This window comes from Parus major, chromosome 20 (assembly GCF_001522545.3).
Source record: "Parus major isolate Abel chromosome 20, Parus_major1.1, whole genome shotgun sequence".
NCBI lineage: Eukaryota > Metazoa > Chordata > Aves > Passeriformes > Paridae > Parus > Parus major.
Genome location: NC_031788.1, coordinates 1,589,957 through 1,604,626, shown reverse-complemented (window position 1 = coordinate 1,604,626; position 14,670 = coordinate 1,589,957). Strand labels below are relative to the sequence as shown.

General features: G+C 44.2%; 2 protein-coding genes across 3 annotated transcripts in view; both read right to left on the bottom strand.

The window, feature by feature from the left end:
* The window catches only part of FAM83C (family with sequence similarity 83 member C), a 28,683-nt gene extending 26,178 nt beyond the window's left edge, over positions 1-2,505 (bottom strand). The window contains exon 1 of the mRNA XM_033519156.1: positions 2,338-2,505. The gene's annotated coding sequence lies outside the window, so the exon portion shown is untranslated. The remainder of the gene's footprint in view (positions 1-2,337) is intronic.
* A 1,445-nt stretch (positions 2,506-3,950) lies between these two features.
* The window catches only part of LOC107213309 (ubiquinol-cytochrome-c reductase complex assembly factor 1), a 46,806-nt gene continuing 36,086 nt past the window's right edge, over positions 3,951-14,670 (bottom strand). For both annotated transcript variants that reach the window (XM_015647601.2, XM_015647602.2), the window contains 3 exons: positions 9,675-9,752; positions 8,242-8,355; positions 3,951-5,219 (listed from right to left, as the gene is read on the bottom strand). In XM_015647601.2, the coding sequence (XP_015503087.1) occupies positions 5,085-5,219; positions 8,242-8,355; positions 9,675-9,752 (327 nt within the window). In that variant the 3' untranslated portion in view covers positions 3,951-5,084. The remainder of the gene's footprint in view (positions 5,220-8,241; positions 8,356-9,674; positions 9,753-14,670) is intronic.

Here is a 14,670-nt window from a genome sequence, read left to right as displayed (position 1 = left end):
GTGAGCTCTGCATTCCCAGTGGAAGGATGAGGCCCAGCCATCTCTTCTGTCCCACAAATGAGCAGAGCAAGCTGCCCAGCAGGTTGAATGACTGTAAGCAAAACAAGTACTCCCTCAACATGTTCAGCAACTTCAAGAAGAACACACGGAGGATGCACAGGGCAGCCCTGAACGCCTGAAGAAGGGGCAGTGGTCAAAAACAAAAACCCTCACCAGAGGAGTCTGGGAAGGATTAGAGGATTGTTAATGTGCCCATCAGGGTGCAGGAGGCCAGGCAGCCCACGGCACCCACAGGTGACAGTCCCTCTGCAGGGGCAGGAGGGTCGGGCACTCTGTCACTGACCACTCGTGTTGAGCCTCAGGGTCTTTCCTATGTCCTTGCCAACTTTCCCAGGCTCTCACATAAGCTGCCACCCTCTCCTTGCCTTCTCAGAGCTTCAGGAAAACATGGAGCATGCTGAGGGCCAGGATGTGCAGACACAACGAGGCCAAAGATGGAGATCCTGTTCCCTGCAGCACAGGAACACCATCAGCCAGAGAGCTGGGACAGCTGTCCATCCAGCCTGGAGAGCTGGACACAGTGCAGGTCAGTGGGAAGGACAGGATACAGATTCATCACAGCCTCTTGCAGAGAAAAGAGCAAAGAAGCCTTGATTGGAGCTCATTTAGATCACAGAGATCAGACAAGCAGGGGAGATGTGAAGAGGCAGATGGGGAAGGGAGGAGCCCATACAGGGACATCTCCACTAGGAAACATGGACAATGCTCTCAGGCACAGGGTGGGATGTTTGGGGTCCTGTGCAGAGCCAGGAGCTGGACTCAGTGATCCTGATGGGTCTCTTCCAGGTCAGGATATTCCATGATTCTAAATTAGCTGCCACCAGCATCACCCAAGAAAAAAGCTCATGTACAAGGCTGTGGCCATGACCAAACCCCGCACTGGGGCCTGGAGTAATCTCTGCATTTGTGGCACAGCTCTCTGAGCAGAAGAATTAGGAAGACACAGCAGTTTCTAGGTATGGATTAACTCAAACACAATTCCTTATACTGGGACTCTCCTCTTCCTGGAAGGAAGCACACAGTGCAGCTTTGGAGCTTGATGCCTCATTCAGCACACATTGGGTATCAGCAAACCTCTCCAAATACTCCAGCAGTACTTCAGCACATCCCTGGGATGCAGACAACCACCAGGATTAAACCATTCTCCAACAAGTAGGAGAATGGAAAATACAAGTGGGTCACAGGTTAGGGCATGGGTCCCAGTGCTCCTCAGAGTGGTGCCATGCAGTGCCACTGGTACATTTCACAGGGACCAAGCTTGCACAACCAGCCCCACCCTCCCAGCTTCACCTACTCTGCATTCAAATAATTGAAAACTCTGGTGGAAAAAATTGTTCTTAGTGTCCAGTTTCTGCTTCCCACATTTGCTGAGCCAAGGGCAGGGAGAGAGGACAGTGGTTAATTGGTTAATTCTGTCAGGTCAGGAGCAGCAGTTCTGACCTGAGGGCTCGGTGGGGCAGAGACACAACTGAAAATATTACTTTGTGGCAGGTGAGGACAGGAGTCACAAATCTGGGAAGTGGGAACTGCACTTCAACAGGGCTTAAGCACTGGATAGCTCAGGAAATGTGGAGATCATTGAGGATTCCTGTGCTCTCAGCACTGCAGCACATTGAAAATACAGGAGAAAACCGTTCAACACCCAAGGGTGGTGTGACAAGGTGACACAGGAAAACATTTAACCACCTAAAATAGAGTGGGCATTAAAGAGCATCAGATGATTCCCCCCTACTCCAAAACATCTCAAAAACACCAGCCTAAAGCAACAGACTTCCCAGGTTTGACCCCGTGAGGTAAAACATGCCCCTACTCTTCCATGGTGCAAAACAGAAGATAAGGAGGACACTGAGTGCTGATCCTTCTTCCCACAGAGAGGAACCCAGGATCCAGCTGAAATCATGAGTGCTTCCTAGGGGCTCATGTCTCTTAATTTTAAGATTCCTGGAAGAGTTGAAGAGAAAGTCCTTTGGAATCCTAAGTGATGTCCAAATGCTGAATATGAGATAGGAGATCAGGCTAAATGATAAAGTGGTTCCTTCCAGAAGAAATTCACACAGATATGTTCATTTAAATACAGTAAGTGTCTCCAAGCTGATGGTCTGAGACCACTTTCCAAAAACCCAACAGCATAAACAAAGAACTGTCCATAAGTGAGATATCTTCAGTCATTCCCTTTGGAAAACTTTGAAAATATGTAAAGATGGGCTTTACAATGTTTGGTTAACCCCCCTCTGCTCTGCTGCCCTTGAAGCAGAGCTGTGCATGGGAATCACTCACCTGCCAATCTCTGCTGCTGGAACACTTGCAATGGGAAATGTACTGTCTCTCCTTCTGCATGGAGAGGTGTCTTATGGAAGATACTGGCAATGGAAGTTTTCCAGCTCACCTTTCCTCACCTTTTGAGAGCAATAGGGGTCACATTAGAATCCCAGAATGGTTTGGCTTGGAAGGAACTTTTATTTAAAGTTCATCTCATTCCACCCCTTGCCATGCCATGCCCCTTCCACCATCCCAGGTGGCTCCAAGCCCTGTCCAACCTGGCCTTGGACACTTCCAGGGCAGCCACGGCCTCTCTGGGCAACCTGTGCCAGGGCCTCACCACCCTGGCAGGGAAGAATTTCCTCCTGGTATCCAACATAATATTGTAGGATCCTTTTTCTGGGTAACTAATGACTGGGAAGCAAAGTCTTCCCTGGTCCTGTGTAGCCTCCAGTGGATTTTGCCTCTCTGACAAATTACCCTTTTAATTCAGAGAGAGTACCTGCCTTGTTTTTTCACCAGGCCCCACACACCCAAGCACTCCCCATTGCTGGCTCAGCCCTTGCAGGGGTGAGTGAAGGCATTTCATGGCCCAGCCAGAGCTGTGATTACAGGCCTTTATTCTCACCCTAATAAAAGGTACAAGGGCAGATGCCAGTGACTCCAATCTGGCACCATCACTTGTGGAGCCTCCTGCCCATAAACACAGGGGAGGCTTCAGTTTGACCACATGCTGTCCCACATTCAGAGCACAAAGGTGCTCTCCCCTCCAGGCTGGCCAGCCAAGAATTGCAGCAGCTCTCCAGCCTCCCTGCAGCCAGGTCCCTGGGCTGGTTGAAGGTGTGCTCCCAGCCCTGTGTTCCCATGGCATGGAGAACATGAGCCCAGGTTTAAATTACACAGCAGGAAAGGGGTTAAAGTTTAAATAACTGTTTTGTATATGAATTAATGTATGTAGCTTTGAGCCAAAATATCCACCATTAATTTTTCCACCTATTTCAGGAGCAGTAAGATACACAAAGTAAAGTTTATTTTGGTACTTGGTATACTTCACTCTCATTAAAAATAAATTAATCAGCAAATTCCTACACAGCTCAGCCTTCTTTTATGTAAATACAAGCCAGCTGTAATGAATTACAAGGTGTTATTATCTCACACACACTGTATAATACTTCACACATAAGAGGTTTCTCTGCTTAGCTCAGCTTTCAACAAAAGCATCTTAAATAAACTGCAAGCAAGTTGTTTGGGCTGTAATGTTTTCACAGAGAAGGGATACACCTCACACAGAGAGAGGGGCTCTTTACATGACTCATTTTATAACAAGTTAAACTGAGGAAGCTTGCCCTGGAAAAAAAAAAAAAAAAAAAAAGCCCTTTTTTATACACAGAAGGCTCCCTAAAAGATTAAAAAAAGAAACAACACCCACAAGGCAGCGTTTGGGAGCCTGTCTGCTGCATCCCCACTGCTTTTTACATGGGGAAGGGATGGCAAATATGCTCCAACACACACACTATGGAGAAAGCAACTTGAGAAGGACAAATAGTCATAGCCAGGCACAGTTACACTTTCACCAGACTAAGGAGTCACAAATTAAGGATTAAATTCACAAATTAAGGATTATCACCTTCTACTTTTGCTGAATACTTTTATTAGGAATAAATCCTGATTTTATAGGGTTTATTCTTATCAAAAGCACACATGGCACAGAAAACAAACACACAGCAATTTAACCCAGACTGACATTTATTATTGACTCAGATTTTGGAGAGGAGAGAAATGAAAACTGTTTTTGCCACTGACCTGGAAACAGCCTGGTGAACCATCCACCCACACAGAGCACCTCAGCCTCTGCTGATTTCATCAGTGCAGCTCCTGCTCCCCTAATTACTGTGTTGGCTCCATTTGCCTACACAGCTATAGAGAGTTTTCACTGGTGTTGAAGGATCTTGCTAAAAACCCCTGGACCACTGCTTTGGGGGATGGAGGACGACAGAGTCCTGTCCCAAGGACACAGCAGGGATGTTCTTTCCATGAAGGAATTCCTAGAGCACAATTCTACAAAGAACATGGAAGTATCAGCAAGGCAGACTGAAACATCAAGTACTGAGGCAGCTTTGAGTGCCAGCCCAGCCACAACTGGGGCTTTAATCTCCCTAAGACAGCTAAAGTCACAGAGGATTGCTGGGGACTGTGCATTATTCTTTGAATTCTATTATCCTTGTGCAACAAAGTGGAGAGTTCCTAAAATGGATTTTCACAGAAAACCCTTCAGAATCTGTTAAAGCAATTCTTAACTCCACTAAAGATGGACCACTCCATCTTGATATCAGGCATTTAAAATATATACTTAGTCTCTAAATATGCAAAGGTCAGGTTTATACTCACAACCTTTCAGGGAGCAGAGGACACCACTGTGTCTCTGAGTAGCAGCTCTTTAAAGGAGGCAAGGGACAGAAATGTCTTTTTGAGAGAACTCTATGTCATGGTGAAGACCTGGTTTCCTAAAGACAGAAGGCAGCTCTGTCCATTTGTCAGCAAGGGCCACTTGGGGCCATAAAAAGGACAGAGGTTCTTAAAACAATGAGCATTTATTTTCAGGTGAAGGTTTGGGAGTACGGCTGTCCAGGAGGCTACTGAGGCACCACGGATGGGATAGCTAATGAAATGTTTCACTTCCAACAGCAGACTGTTCTTCCTGACCACACAGCCTCAGCCCTGTCCCACTCCAGGCATGCTCCCCAAGCTGTTCTGGCACGTGGATGTCAGAGTCCTTCGTCGTTGTAAACGGGGGACGGGGGCTTGAGGATGCTGCGGGCGTTGCTCTCCACCAGCGGCCGCCAGCTCACCTCGCCTGTGAGCAGCAGGTCCTCCCCACTCAGAGCGTCCAGGTGCTGCACCTGCAAGCACAGCAAGTCACTGCCATGTCCCATCACCCAGCCAGCTCCCTCAGCAGCTACACAAACACTTGTCTTTCCAAAAAGCAAGCACAACAGGGAGATTTCAGCCTACTCTGCCATTTGTGTGAGGTAGACCTAAAAAAGTTCACTTCTGAGTGTGAAGCGTCGTGGAAAGGCCAGGATAAGGATCTGCAGATGCTCTGGAGTTCCCTGCATTAGCTAATGCCTCCTCTGAAGGTTTGGCAACAGGGCAAAGAGGAGCCACACAAAGCTGCCATGAGTCACTCCATCCTCCTGGTGGTTACTGCAGGGGACACTGCCCACACCAGCACCCCATGGAGAGCTCCCATCCTACACACAACCCAGGCTTTAGCTACAGAAAAGCAGCCTGACTAGCAGGGAACACCTGGGGTTTATCACATAAAAGTACATGAGCTGGAAGAGGTGAACATGCAATGAATGCTCATCCTCACAACAGAAGAAATCCCTGAATGATTTGGGTTGGAAGTGACTTTAAACCCATCCAGTCCCAACCCTGCCATGGGCAGGGACACTTTCCACTAGACCAGGCTGCTCCAAGCCCTGTCCAGCCTGGCCTTGAACACTTCCAGGGATGGAGACATCCACAACCTCTCTGGGAAAGATAGTTGTGAACTAATGTAATTTTAAGGTGCAGTGTAAGAAAAACTGAAAAAAAACAAAACCCTCTCATCATACAGCAGAGGATCACTGGTCACCCTGGATATGGGAAATGGGGAAAAAAAAAGATAGAAGTCCCTCAGGGATCAGTCAAAGACACCACCATTAGCTCAGGAAGGCTGGGAGAGCTGAGCAGAGGCACAGTACATGTTGTCCTATCTGTATGTTCTCCTCTGGCATCCACTAACAGCCACTGTTAAATACAGGATCCACAAGAAACTGTGGGGACAGCTGGTACACAGTGTGACTGGAAACAAGGGATAATTGGACAAGGAGTTTCTCAACAGGGGAATGAACGCACAATGCACCCATGGCCACAGAGGGTCACACTGGAAAGGCACCTAAGCACAATGTCCTGCTCCTGAGTCACCACCAGCAGCCTCCCCAGGAGGAGTTAAATACAGCACACAATGCTCTTTTCCTTGTTCATTTTCCCTTCCTGTCAAAATCTGTTCATTCATGGATTTTTAGTCTCAAATGGTTGTGGATTTAATTGCCCTGTGCAAACTTTTCTTCCAAAACCCATGCCAGTGGCTTTAGAACCCATGTGCAATTGCAGCACCCAGACCAACTGTGGCAACATTCTGTCCCCACATTTCTGTGTCCCTGAACACCTTTCTTGCTCACCTCTCACACACCTTCAGGACTTCCCAGAGATGTCCCTCATTTTTTTTTCCTATTCTTTTTTTGGGCAGAGGATTCTACTCATTGCTAATAAAGGAGAAGTTTCACTGTCACCCTTAGCACTCCTCTCTGAGCCTTCTTCATTTAATGTTTTATCTGTCCTGGTGGTCAGCACCCAAACCAGAGACATTATTCTAGCTCACAATGGTACCAAAGATCTAAAACTGGCACCACAGCAATATTTTATCCTCTATTTCTTCCCTAGTAGTTCTGAGCATTTGTTTTATATTTTTTAAACACTATGGAGAGCTGAGCTGACATTTGATAAAACAACTGTAATCTCAAGGCCTCATTCCTGTGTGGTAACAGTTCAGAGCTCATTGGTACCTATGTAAAGCTGGGAATAATGTTTTCCTCAGGTGCACCATTTGTCTGCAGGAATGACCTGTCTGCACAGAACCTGTGCTCATTCCTCCCCAATGTGCCACATTTTCCTGCCTGATCACTCTTTCTTATGCAACTGCAAATTGCTTCAGACCTATCCTTTACTTGAATATTCAGCAGTGCAACAAATTCCCCATCTGGCAAAAAAATATCCCAAATTACGTAATTTTTATATGTGTTTTTCCTCAGCAAACTTTCCTACAGCTTCACCATTGAGAATCAGCAACCTTCAGCATTTAATTGAGTCTCTCCCAAGAACTCTCTGGCATTCCCTAAGTGTCCTTAGGAAGCTCAGGCCTTTATTTCCCCTTTTTGACACACACTTAAGTAGTGTCTCTCCATACCTGTATCTGATGCTGAATATGGTATTGGAAACATTACAGAGAATGATGTTGTGGAAGTTTTGGTCTTCAATTTCCTGTCCAACACCCTCTACTTTTCCTCCATAACCTCTTTCACACCTTTTCTTTGGTGATCACATGGACTTTATCCTACCAACATTTCCTAGAGATCTGGTTCACAAACCTCCTCAGGGCTGAGAGGACAAACACTACTCAGTGTTGTCTCCTCCAGGTAATAACTGAAAGAAACAGAAATAATTCTGGAAAACATACTTGTTTGTTTCTTTTCCTCAAAGGTCACCAAGAGACTTTCAAGCTCTATATGCTGTTTCACTATGAGCAGAACCCCAACTCTTTAATATTAATAACAATTCTACAAGTTGCAGCCTATTTTTGGCACATTGTGTCAAGACCCTCCATAGCATGGGTCCAGAAATAGGTGAGCAGGATTGTTTTCAATATTCCATTAATTTCTCTGCAGCCATTTGTCATCAAACTGCAGTAATAATCTATTCTCTCTGGTGACCAGGGACAGAGGGAACAGCTGGAGCTGTTCAGGGCAGGCTCAGGATGGATCTCAGGGAAAAGTTCTTCCCCAGAGGTGCTGGCACTGCCCAGGCCCCCCAGGGAATGGGCACAGCCCCGAGGCTACCAGGGATGCCCAGGGTGGGGTTGTTGGGGGGTCTGGACAGGGCCAGGGCTGGGCTGGGGGATCCTGGGGGTCTCTCTTAGCTCAGGATATTCCATGACTGTAATAAATACCATCCAGTTTTCAGATATTTATCTTCTTCTCCTTAAAAATGATCACTGACTATCAACATCAGATTTATTTATGAGAAGTGAGTGGCATATGCAAGCAAGAAAAGCAAGCTCTCCCCATCCTGAAGCAGAGGCTGAGGAGAGTGGGGCCGTACCTGTTTGCGCACGTACTCCACCAGCAGCTCCAGGTGCCGAGGGTCATCACAGTTCCTGTTAAAAAGGTTTCTCCAAAGAGCTGCTGCCAGAACACGATCATCAGACAAGATTCCCTAAAGGGAAATAGAGAGAGGGATTAAAAACTGCACATGAAGAAGGTCTGAACACAAGACACCCCCATTTGTGTACCTGGCCCCTGGCCACAGCACCTGTCCCAGAGCCCACAGCTGCCATGGGCTCTGCACGTGGAAAGGCAGCAACATCACTCTTTCCCAGAATGGAAAAACAGCCTTGGTCTTAAATTAATTTACAGAGCAGCCTGTAACCAATTTTCTGGCAAGTTAATTTGGAAAAAACCTGGGTTAGGGTATTCCTAATGTCAGAGCTGATAACTGCATTTCTATGTTATGAAATTTTACCATAAAAATGGTGATCTTACAGAGAAGGCATCATCACCTCATGGGAATGTAAGAAACCTATGACACTTTAAAAATAAAAAGTAAAGGATATTTAATCCAGTGTTGCAGAACTGTAGTCTGGAGTTTGATATTTTTCTTTACTTTTTTACTTTTCTTTCTGAATGACAGAGAAATCCTGCTCATCAAGAACTATCTAAATCTAATATTAGCTTTGGTTTATACAAGAACCACATCCATTAATGTTATTTGTCCAAATTCTTTTAAACTTTTATTGTCTTTTTAGATTATGTGGTGGTGTCACCACAGGCTCATAACTCCTGTCTTCTGCTGACACATTTGCCAAAGGCAAAAGACTTTAAAAAATTCAGTTAAAAATAAAAAAAATGTCAACATTTGTCTTTAATCAAAGCAAACATTTTGTTTCCAAAAAGATTGTCAACAAAGCACAAGCAGACACATCCTGGCTATATTTAAAACAGATTAAACCTTGCAATTGTAACATTGTCCACAATTCTATGAGGTTACATTTACAATGTATTAATAATGCAAATCACTGTGCAAAGAAAATAATATCACAATGTGAATTAGAGCATCTGAAGTGCAATATTCACTAGAGCAAAAAAAATTATGTAATTGTATTTTCCTCTTGAAAGTCCTGCAGACACTTGTGTAGAGTGGTGCTTTTGCCTCCCTGTATTATTAGGTACTCCCTATAAATACTCTATAAATCCTCTCTTTGCTTTCAAAGTACAGCTGAGTACAACAGGATTCAGACCCAGGAAATGATTTTGTGGTGGCCAGGAAGGAATGGTGAAGCAGCAAGAACACCCTACCTTCCACACCCCATGGTTTACATCCATATGCTCTGCGCTGTTTTCTTCCAAGAACTTTCATTCAAGGCTGCTTTCCTAATGTAATATTTCTCCAAAGAAATGGACAGTGAATGTTTCACCCATCTGGACTATTCTGTGTTCAGGAATTTGATGGTCTACTTGTTGTACATTCCCTCTTACCTCATCATATCCAAACAGAGCTGCATAGAAATTTTCTACCATCCTTTTCAAGTCTTCTTTTAGAACAGTAGAATTAATCTGAAAAACAACCCAGGAAACCATCAGTACAGGCTCTAAGGAACAGGTGAGGAGAAAATATTCCCACTGAGATTTGGCTGCAAGCAAGAGTAGTCACTCTGGAACTCCCTGTGGCACAGCTCTGTTCATTCTGACACAGCTGAGGTTGGTGTTACTCAACACAACTGGCAGGAACATCCCAGCCACCAGCTCTGCCACCAGCTGCACAAGTGGAGAGAAAATGCTGCTGGGGGAGCGTGGAGCAAGGCTGCTCTGGCAGTGGCACCACAGACCAAGAGCATGGAGACCCTTCTGTAGCTTAACTATTGAGCAGCTATTCCAGATCTTCATTCATCCATAGAACCTCAAAGGTTTTTCAACTTTTTTTTCCCCCCAAAGCACAGACTGCAGGGGTGGATGTGCTACTGCAGTGGCAGTACTGGAATGCTAAAGACAGAGACACCACCCTGTCACTGCTCCTCCTGTACTGTCCAGACTGACTCTCAGCCAGCAAGAACATGAATTCTGCCTCTCCAGCATCTCTAGCAGCTCAGACTCACAAATTTTTGACTATGATTAAACTTCTTTCAGAGTCTATGATGACACAGCAACTTCCCCCATGCTCTAAGTGTGACTCAGTCCAAGTTCCACACTGACCTTTAACTAAATTTAATAACTGCTGAAGTATTTGCTGGGTTGGCATGAGAACTGACCCCATGTGAGCTTGAAATGGGACTGGACCAGCTGATGGGTGCAGAGGGATGGCTGAAATGCCTCCTTGTGCATCTCCCTCATCCACACTGTCTGTCCTTCCTGCCTCTTCTCATTACCTCAACCAACAAAGTGATGCAGTTCCTCTCCCAAGGGCTCAGCTACACTTTGGTAAAGCTTCTTCTTTGTACTGACTCCCATGAGGGATCCAAGAGACACAAAGCATTTATTTTCTACAGCTCACACACTCCAGAAGTACAAATGGCAAGGCCCATCAGCCCTGCACACCAGCAGGACACTCAGGTGTGACACTGCACTTTACAGAGACAGGATTTACACACAGGAGACACCAGCCCATCACACCCACCACACTGGGAACTTTTTGTCCTGAATTCTCTCTCAGTATCCTTACAAGTATTCACCTTGGCAATTACACAACAGCTTTTCTATCAAAATATGAGTTAGTTTCTGCCAAGTGAACAGATTTCCAGTTCATATACTCTTCCCTTAAACCACTGTCTTTTTTCATCTGTTGATTTTTATAGCAATGCACATAGTGCAAACACAAGGAAAATTCCTTTTATGTCAGTTACTCATATTTTTCCATTAATATAAACTATTAAAATTCATGCAGATATTTTATAGGCTATCAAGATTTGGAGACTGGTTATTACTGAATGTTTAAAAAAAGAACTAAACATAAGAAATCAGAGGGTTAAATGATGACTGCAACTTCTGTAATGACTTAATTAAATTTTTATTGAGTACATAAACTATGATGTCATTTCTACCCAACCATGCTCAAACCTTCTATGCATGTCAGAGATCGTGGTTTTTCTCAATAGAACATACTTCTAAATAAGCTGCACTTCTACAGCTCTAATAAGGGGGAGCAGGTCTCATGTAACACACTCAATAAATTATCCTTCCATTTTAAACAAACAAATTCCATGAGTTATTATATATTTGCCACGCACTTTTTATGACATAATAAAAATGTTACCTCAAGGATTACTTAACACATACTACAAATGTTACAGCAGGCAACTGCAAGGGGCAAAGAAAACAAATAGTCCCATTACAGAGACAAGTCCTGGACTATACATCCCTGGGGAAGCAGCTTTCCCTACTAAAACCAAAGAGCAGCAGCTTTAAGTTTGCAAGAAACAGATTGATGAAGGAGATAACCAAGTTAAATAAACATAGCAATAAATACATCTTAAAAGACAGTTTCAGATATAAAATCTGAGTTTGAGGATGGAGCCATATTTTAGGCAATGAAATGATATTTAAAGGAATATTGAAGTTTCTGAAGAATACAACTGGCATCAGTCAAGCACAAATACTGAGGGAAAAAAAAATCCTTTATAAATCAAGAATAATGAGCAAATCAAAAGCAGTGTTTGCTGGAAGTGCTTTCTCTTTCAAAGCTTGTACAAGTTCTTACCACTGGCCAGTTGCAGGATCTGGTTGGTCATAATTCTGCTGACTCTTCCACAGTTTGTTATAAAGAAGAAAAACTGCTAGAGAATTCCAAGTCAGTAATTGCTAATAACAAGGAAAAAATCAGTAACATCTGGAGCTCTTCTTGGGACTTTGCCCCTTTGCCTTCCTTGGAATAGCCCTGTGCAGAGCTGTCACTGGACAGATTTATGTGCTGAGTGACATGGGACTGTGTTAGTTCAAAACAAGGAGCCCATTTTTGGTACACATCTCACCTTTACAAGACCTCTGAAACAAGGAAATGTACAGCTAACATTATCTTCCTGCTACAGGTCACAACTCTTTTCTGAAAGGCTCCATGAGCCCACGTTCTGCCTTTGGGACAGCTGCAGCAAGCAGCTGCTGGATTTTCCATGTCACAATGAAGAAACCATCTTCAGCCTCAGGGAGTTCATGTGCATCATCCAACAGCCACGTGCTGAGGGTGACTGTGCAGCAGACAAGTCTCACAGAAGGTTTTGTATTCTAAGAAGATTTCTAGGGAAGTAGGAGCAGTGATCTCCTGTACTGCTGGACACCTAGCAAAAGACCTAACATGTGGACATGGTATTTAAAGTGAATGATGCTCTACAATCAGTCCATATCAATGTCCTGTGATGAACCAAGAGGTTCCTCTGGTAATGAATCTCCTCCTCCTCCTCCTCCCCATGTGCTTTGGCTCACGGTGCTGAGTAGGATCAGTGTGCACAGACTGGAAGGTAACAAATGACAGGGCAAGAGGAATGGCTTCAAGTTGTGCCAGGAGAGGTTCAGGTTGCACACGAGGGAAAAGAAATAACGTTTCTTTTAAAACATTGGCACAGGCTGCCCAGGGCAGTGATCAGTCACCATCCCTGGTTCAAAAAACGTGTGGATGTGGCAGTTGAGGACGTGGTTTAAAGGTGAACATGAAGGTGGTGTTGCATTGACTGATGGTGACTGGAGGATCTCAATGGTGTTTTCCAGTCTTAGCAATTCCATGGACTCTGATGTGCTCTGCCTGCTCAGAGCCATCAGCCCAGGGATAAGGCCAAGTGCTGAGGTGCAGCTCATCCCCTCAGAGCAGGAATGGGATCCCTGGCAGTGTCACCTGTGTCCTGCCAGTGCTGCCCCAGCTGGGATAGCCACAGGCTGCACTGTCTGAGAGTACTGCAACACGAGTTGCAGTTTCTTTCTCCTTAGCTTTTGCCAGCATGTGTTGCACCCTTAAGCTACTTTAACACATTAATCCTTCCATAGACTATAAAGCCAGAAGGGGCACTTCTAACTGCCTCATACAAGCACTAGTCATTGAATTCCAGGCAGCAATTCCTCTCTTTAGGCTGTAAGTTATGCTTGAACTAGACTTTTTTATGAAGAGATTTCAGCCAGAAGAAATGATTAGATCATAGAACCTGACCCTCTGCATATCACAGACCATTACATTTCACTAAGTTCCCTCTGTACTAAGCTCACTAAGTTGTGTTTGGCTAAAGCATATCACCCTCACAGTTGAACATGTGTATCTCATTTCATATTTGAATTTTCTGGCTTGGGTTTCCACCCCCTCATTCTCATTACAACACTCCTGCTAGAATAAATAGCCTCTTCTGTACGATGTGTTTGCTCCTGTACCTGTACACAATGGATGTGTCAGCAGAGACATCTTTCCAAACCAGGACTGGGCTCTTCCAGGTGCACTGTCACACCACACCAGCAGCACACTCCTGGAGTCATCAAAGTTGCAACAGCAAAGTAGTGGTTTATGCTGATACAGTAAAAACTAACCCATCCCTTGTGCTAAACAAGTTCCAAAGATCTGAGTGCACTCATCTTGTCATGGCTGAGTCCACTCTGGGGACTCCTGCAGCCCCACTGCCATAAACACCAACCTCTCTCACTGACACTTCTGACTGCTGGAGCAGGAATAGCAGCAAAAGTTCCTGAAGGAGACACAGGACTGATCTTTCATGGTAAAAAATATCACTCCACAAATATTTAGGCTTTTTTATGCCCCTTCTCTCAAGTTGCAATTGGACAGAATTACTTGTAATATGGTTTATGTTATTTATAAATAATACATATGCACTTATAAATGGGGTTTTTGAGTGTTTGCTCAAAACACAGTGTTAAAACACACATGACATTAAATGGGCAAATGCAGCCCTTTTATTTCATCCTAAAACATCACTACAGATTGCAGGACAGTAATTTTGACATGACTGAGACTGTAGCTAGGATCAAAAAGATTAAATTAAAAAAATATTAGGAAGATTTCTGTAGCAAGGGGCCATAAAGAAAGGCCAGTTCCTTCAGGCACATACTTGTGAAATGACAAAGATATTGAAGAAATTATTTTCCCAATCTTCATTTTTGAGCCTTTTATTAACTGCTCTGCTACTTTGTCTAAAAAGCAGATCACTGCTTGTAATTAGCCACAGCTTGAGTCCTGTATGTCTTAAATAGCATGCTTTAAACATTAACTCTTCTGATAAATTCTCTATTTGTTTTAATTAGAAGTAATTTTGCAATGTACCCCCGTAATCATTAAATTCAGAGAACAATTTTTAAAGCCTTCTTCAATATTCAGTGATAACCTACTCCAATATTATTTTAACCTAGACAAAAGCTAAATGTTGGATTGTAGCAGAACCAGCTCCTGCCAGAATCTTCAATCCATAAAAACAACATGTTAATGGAAAAAGCTGTGTGTGCTCTACCTTCAGAACAATTGTGCAATCATCAATAAGGTTCCTCAGGGCAAGTT